Raw genomic sequence first — 7,149 nt, 5'->3', positions numbered from 1 at the left:
TTATTTAGCTGTCTTGTCTGTGTGTGTACTTTAAATAAAATTCTCCTTTTTGAATTTTATTGGTGCACTTTAAGTGTATTTATTTATTAGTCAATTTATATATTTCCGCTTTTTTTTAAATTTATGTCAGTGTTGGCCCTCCGTACTGCAGAGGCCTGATAATCATCCATTCATTCAAACCAGGTGTGTTTGAGCAGAGAAAAGTAAAACCTGCAGGACCAGGATTACCCACCCCTGTTTTAAATCATTCACTTATGGTCTATTTAAAATTCACACACCAGAACCGAACATTTCAACTTCTGAACCTGCATCTTCGGCATGACGTGATTTGAACTACAAAATGACAGCGAGGGAAGAAAATGGCGGACTATGAAATCCAGTTGGCCACAAATACGTTACCATAAATGGTGGTTCTGAAGAGAAAAGTGACGAAACGAACAAGACGAAATGAGCAACAGCAGCAGATTTTGAACAAACTGAAAAATTTGACCCATAAAATAAAAAATATCTTTGCAGTAACTGGACAGAATAAATTAAACTTTTCTACACTCTTAGACGCTATACCTGCACAAAAATAGTTTATAAATGCAAAAAACAAAGTGCATTTAGCATGATATGTCTCCTTTAACACCACATCAGACTGGTAGTGACACAGTTCTGTCCCCAGTTAATTTAGGTCTGCTAATGGAGAGGATCCCAGGGGGTCCTCTGGATCCAGCCTGGGGTCCGCAGAGCATCAGGATTAAATAGATGCCAGCTAAATTTACCCATCCTCAGATTGACTGGAGACAGGAAGGAGGGGCAGAAGATGGCCAGAGGGAACAGTAAAGTACTGTAAGGACAGATTTTAAAGGATGACCCTGAACGCACCACAGTCACACATGCTTTTATACTGAAAATCCACCTTTTTATCCTTGATTTTTAACTCTAATGTTACTTTGGGAGCCAGAGGAGCTCCAATATTAAATATTTACAGGTAACCTTCCTGGTTTTTGTGTCTTCAGAGAAGAGCAGCACATGTGAGGAATAATTATAATAAATAAAATAAATTAATGTTGTTGTTCCAGCAGGAGACCTCATCTAGTCTCTGCAAGGAAATCTGACCAAAAAAGGTCATGAGAGAGCAGAGAGGCCCCACCAACAAAACTCAACTTTATACAAACATTAAGTATAAAAACAAAGAAAAGCAGCCATTTTAGATTTGTTTATGCAAATTAAAACTGATTAGCTGGACTGAATGACAGGAAGTGTCACATAAACAAGTTCAGAACAACATATACTATAATATAAAGAGGATAAGTGAGAGATGTCACATAAAGTAATGAAACTTTGATGACAGTAAAGCTGTAAATAAAAAACAGGAAAAACGACATTAAGCGACGGAGGCGGCGCCGCGGAGGATCAAACACGGAGCTTCTTCTATAATTTATCTTATTTTAAATAAATATCTGTAAGTACTGTCGAGTTTCAGGCTCGTCTTACCGTCGTGGGAAACTTAACTTCAGATGTCGGCGTGAAACGAGCTCATTCACAGTCAGCCCGTCCGAACTTCTCAGGGAAGTTGTGAGACCGAGCCTCTGCCACGCGGCTCTGGTCCAATCAGAAACGAGGATGGCTCTGATCCCGCCCCTCGCTCACCGTCTCAACCAATCACGGCTCGAGTTGACATTTCAGATATTTAAAGGGGCTCAAAGTTGACTGACAGGTGGTCCTGAACAATCAGGATTGAGTTTTTCTTTTTTTAATGAAGTAGCAAAGTTTCAACTGATCCTTTGAAATCAATCAATCAATCTATCTATCTATCTATCTATCTATCTATCTATCTATCTATCTATCTATCTATCTATCTATCTATCTATCCATCCATCCATCCATCCATCTGTCTATCTATCTATCTTTCCGTCCATCTATCCATAAATAATTCTTAAATTGTTAAAATGCCTGTTGAATTATAACCCTTAAATGTAGCCACTTTAGTTGGGAATTCATTAGTGGGTTCAGTTTGGGAGTTATCTTTTTTACTGGTGTGGTATTTTTATGAAAATAATTTGGTCAGTTCGTTCATTGGACACATATGGGGCCAGAGTAACATGTGGAAGAACCCTACACAGCCACACTCTGGTCACACTGCTGTCAGATCCCATTCTTCAGCCAGTATTTATGTTTCCTCTGGAACAAACTGGTGAAGCTCATGTGCTTTACAATACTTATAATGAAATGTTCATATATTCTAACAAGTAGGAAAACAGATTTGTCTCTTGCAAATAACCTCAACACTGTGATTTAATTATACAATAAAACAGAAAGAAAGACGATTTCTTTGGTTTGTAAGTTTATTTATTCAGGTGCCTCGTTTTTGTTCCTAAAAACTCCAGAACCAGCTCAGAAAAGTCAGTCCACTCATGGATTTAGGTGTTGAGCAGATCTGATTCCTGAAAACAAAATGATCTATTATTTAGAACAAATATCCAAACACAACATTAACAACTGATACATTACTTTGATGAGTTCACCATTCAAACTAATGTATCTGTTGGAAATAATGACTTTACTGTGAACTCATTACTTTATGTACTAAAAAAATCATCTACACCGTAAAACAAGTTTACTTACTGTTTTTATTGGTGTTGAACAAACGGTTCTGTAGATAAAGAAGATAAATCTTCAGTCCAGGATCTCTTTGATGCACCAGCAGCACAGGAGGAAATAAAGGCACTCCTTAAGCGACTGGACGAAGCCGTAGGCCAAGTTGCCCCCGAGGAAGTTCTTGCCCCGTCCCAGACCCATGGCCAAGTTCTGCAGGTGCTGCCCCGCCGAGGGGGAGGAAGAGGCGGGCATGGCCTGAGGAAGAGGACGCTGAGGGTGCATGCCTCCAGATCTGACAACCAGAGGAATTAAAGTATGATTCCTGGGAGCTCACTGCTTCTCTGCCTCTACTAATAACCTCTGTCCACAGGAAGCTGCTTCCACTCACATCCAGCGTTTACTTTGTGTTGCATCGCTCCACAACAACAGGACTTCCAGTGGCTTCAACACAACAACACCCCGCTCTTTGTTCAGAACAGTTCACAACAAACTCTGGCACCATATGCTTTGTTACAGACACACAATCAGCTTAAATAAATTAATAAAACTATCAAAAAGGAGGATGATGACAGATATATGTATTTAGATATGCAAACTAGATTTTCAGGTACAGGTGTAAACAGACAGTTCCTTAAAAACACAAACAAAACAAGTATCATAACCAAAAATAATATTATATATATATATATATATATATATATATAAAGTGAAAATTCAACATGTGTGCACACAATTCAAAGGAACATTTGGCTTTTGAAAAAGTAGAACAGCATCATCAACACAATGATTGCCGTTGGGTCAATGAACCACAAAGTCTCTTAAAAAAGTTTTTCATGCAACAAAAAGGCAACTGTGACAAATGATGACCGCACACCAAAAACACAAAATCAAAATGGTCGGTTCCAGCAAACACACACACACACACACACACATGCACACACACACACGCACACACACAGGTGTTCCTATCCGAACAGTCGTCACTCAGGTTATGTGTGCACGTTTGAACTCGTCAACTCTTAAAGTGACAGTTCAGATATTATGATGCGAGGCTACAGATTAGCTCTAAGCTAGCTGCTGTCGCTGTCACAATTTGTCACAAAAATCTAAATAAACAAACACATTATGAAATTCAAAGATTAAAAAAATCAAAGTTTCATTGAACCGTTATGAAAACTGAGATCTTATTTGTTTTAAGGTGGCAGAATCTGCTTTGGTCTGAGGCCTGCTTGAGATAACCGTTAGCTCGTCATGCAGGGAGAATTAAAAACTAGTTTTACCCAAAACTCAGGTCTCTACAGAGACCCCGAGGGGACATCAGGGCATTTTTATTTTTTAGTACTTCAGAATTCTTTTGCATTACTTGGCAGTACTTTTTGCTCTCCCACACATAGATTTTGCTTTATGTCGCAAAAGTTTTGCTACGTCAAAATACTTTTTCTGTTCCCACGCAAACTTGGCGTTCCTTCTCAATACTTTTACCTTGCAGTACTTTTCAGCGCACCCAACATAAGCAATAATTTCTGCGTTACCTTGCAAAAATTTGCGCTCGAGGCAACAACATTTTGCATTAACTGTACTGGATGAGACTTTTATTTTGAAATGTCCAGTTACAGGATACGCCACTACCAGAAATTTGCGCGGCTGTGATACGTTTATAGGGACTTTGATAAATGCGCTGCCCGATCCCGGCAGTGTGTGGGTCAGGTTCTTATGATTTTTTTTCACTTGTTTTTATCCTTACCATTTCAAAATCTATCTTAAGGTTTTATCTACTTTTTTTCTGTTTTGGTTTGAAAAATCGTTGCGTAACTGTGACGCGCACTGTGTCTACGGAGATCTGCACTGTTTTTATCTTTTAACGTAAGTCAATGGAGCACTTGCTTCCTAGTTTTCAGCCTTTAAAGACCTCTATGCCCCTTTTCCATTAGTGCCACTTAGTGTAGTGTCGGAACGGGTCAGTGTCAGAACGGGTCAGTGTCGGAACGGGTCAGTTCGGGTGCTTTTCCACTGACGTTCTAGTCCGGTTCCAGTGGGTGTGTTGTGGGAGGTTGGTGGAGGTGGTTTTTGGGTTTTTTGAAGAAGAGTTAATGCGCAAAATGAGAGATGGAAACACATTTGTTGAATAAGTTCTGAAATTTAAAAAAACTGCTAAAAATTTTAATTTAAATTGAATAGAAACGTGACTAATGTCGCTGCTAAGATTGAAAAAAAAAAAAAAGGCGCCTCGAGTATTCTTGTAAAGGCAGTTCAGATGCAACCAATGACCCCCACCTCCTAGCCAATCAGTGACCAACAGTGTTCTTATGTTGCATTTTGGTGTCAACTGGGACCGCTTGGTACCACAACCTAGTAGGTACAAAAAAAAGGGCCGGTTCCGTGAATCTGGCCAAATGGAAATGGCTTGGAACCGTACCGACAATAATCCTTAACGGGGTCCGATTTTAAAAAACTTAAGAGCCTTACAAGTACAAAAAGGGAAAAACAGCACTAAAATAAATTTGAAATTTTTATCCAAGTCCCTAGTTTATGCCAAAGCTGAATTAAAACGTAGTAACTCCCGTATTATCGTGCATATTTGAATTTATTAATAAACTGTCAGACACAAAATAAATGACTTTTACGAGGCAAAGCTGAATCAACAAATCCCCTGATGTCACCTGGGCTCTGTCTCGACCAGGTAAAATGTTCAGAACAGTTAACCTGTACACATCATAAGGTCTGAACCGTGCACTTCAAGGTTTACAGAAAAAAAGGCTCCCTTCTGCTAGTTCAAGATTTTGGTTTCCATCAGACATTATCATTTGGCTTTAAAACTGAACTATTAATGCTGTCTAAGTCTCTATCGCTCATCAAACAAGTCATTAAATACACAAGAAAACAACAATCCAAGAGCAAGCATATCCATCGAAAATTAAGATTATTTACAAGTCATCAAAAAATCCCCCGTTTCCCCCCACATTGGTGACATCAAGTATCTGTGACTAGAAGCTGAATGCAGGAATGTGCATCAGAGGAGATTGCCATCACTGGAGCTGTTTGTCTTGGTTCGAGTGCCACTTGTTAAAACAGAGATTCTCCTGCAGTTTTACTTCGTCTGAGTTAAGTACATAAGGTGAGTGCATCTTAAATGACATGACTGCATCCAGGAAACAAGGCACAGTAAACAGATATATACATACAGAAAACAAAAGCATGAACCGTGGAAGGAGAGACGAAAACGACGTCTCCCTTCGTGTCTTTGTAAAGTTTGAAAACAGCACACCAAGAACGTTTGGCTGAACAGTTCCAACGACAGAAACGCTCTGAAACGTGTCATTTAGATTTAAAAAAACAAAAGATTCCCCAAGACACAGAAAACAACAAAAACCATTCATGTGACACACTTTGCATTAATTTTGCTAAGAGAAACTCACTGCTTTGAGGCTTTCTGACATGTTTTCATGAAGTAACCACTTCTTGTTTCCTCTGAAGCCACAGATTGTCAATGCAAACATGTTAAGAGTTATTGAAAAGCAAAGATCAGATAAATGCATCTCTGAATGTTTTCATGACATCAGTGTACTTTAAAAAAAAAGAAAAGTCATTTCTGATGCCAGATTCAGGCACCGTCACCTCAATTATCTGCAATAAAACTGTTTGAAAAGAAAAAGGACAGATTACTGCTGATAACTGCCATGGCTTTCTGTTTTTTCCCGTCTTTAACAACTAAGTTCCTGATCTTTGGCCTGATGTGAGTGATGTGGTGTAAAGGTGTGCAGATGTACCTGTATGTGCAAACAGATCGGTTTAAATACAGCCGTTTTGGATTCTTCTGGACTCCGGATGTTGAAAATGTTTGTGATAAAAACCAAACAGAAACAAAATGAAGTAGCATAGCTGTTCTGGATTTGCATACCGGCTTTGCTCCAAGAGTGGTCAGTTCTCAAGTCTGTGACGGACTGAAGGTGGGGCGGTCCTCTGAAGACAGTAAGCAGACTTGTTTAAGCACACTGACGAGCCAGAAGACTCTCGTTACTTCTCCAGAAGGTAACAGTTTGAACTTGGTGCAGTCTCTGAAACAAACTCCTGTCGACCAGTAAAAAAAGCTCCAGCGATGGTTTGTTCCTAAACCCATTCAACTCGTGTCCTCTCTGTAGTTCAATCATGTCAGTACACATTTCCACACAATGACAGTTCTGATTCTTAATAATCACATCTTTGCGTGCATTCTTTATCTCTTTAAAAAATTTGCATTAGTTTTCTGCCTTGCTGTGACACAGAGCTCCTCCCTGGTTCACAGTAGGTCGGGGGGTGAAGGGGGGATGCAGCAGCGCTGCTCGGCGCCTGACAGTTTGTGAAGGATTGCAGGTCACAGTTTGGCAGAAATGTGGCAACAGCAGCAAGAAAAGTGATTTAGCAGAGAAACTGGTGATATTTGGCTTGTGTGTGATCAGAGATAAATGTTTTCTGCAGGAGTGACACATGTAGTGTTGCTGTGTGTGTAACTAAAGCATAAGTGTGTGTGTGTGTGTGTGTGTGTGTGTGTGTGTGTGTGTGTGTGTGTGTGTGTGTGTGTGTGTG

At 39.6% G+C, this 7,149-nt stretch overlaps 2 protein-coding genes across 2 annotated transcripts in view; both read right to left on the bottom strand.

The window, feature by feature from the left end:
- Window positions 1-2,315: 2,315 nt before the first annotated feature.
- Window positions 2,316-3,229, bottom strand: lenep (lens epithelial protein). The gene is made up of 2 exons (XM_014025427.1): window positions 2,614-3,229; window positions 2,316-2,432 (listed from the first exon to the last, which is right to left on the bottom strand). The coding sequence occupies exon 1, from the start codon at window positions 2,866-2,868 to the stop codon at window positions 2,665-2,667; it is 204 nt and encodes a 67-aa protein (XP_013880881.1). The 5' UTR covers window positions 2,869-3,229; the 3' UTR covers window positions 2,316-2,432; window positions 2,614-2,664.
- Window positions 3,230-5,151: 1,922 nt separating this feature from the next.
- The window catches only part of shc1 (SHC (Src homology 2 domain containing) transforming protein 1), a gene marked incomplete in the record, with an annotated part of 41,982 nt that continues 39,984 nt past the window's right edge, over window positions 5,152-7,149 (bottom strand). Inside the window, 1 exon segment of the mRNA XM_014025426.1 lies at window positions 5,152-7,105.

This window comes from Austrofundulus limnaeus, unplaced genomic scaffold (genome assembly GCF_001266775.1).
Source record: "Austrofundulus limnaeus strain Quisiro unplaced genomic scaffold, Austrofundulus_limnaeus-1.0 Scaffold474, whole genome shotgun sequence".
Lineage (NCBI taxonomy): Eukaryota > Metazoa > Chordata > Actinopteri > Cyprinodontiformes > Rivulidae > Austrofundulus > Austrofundulus limnaeus.
Note: the sequence above shows the minus strand (reverse complement) of the source record. Positions and strands in the feature narration are given on the sequence as shown.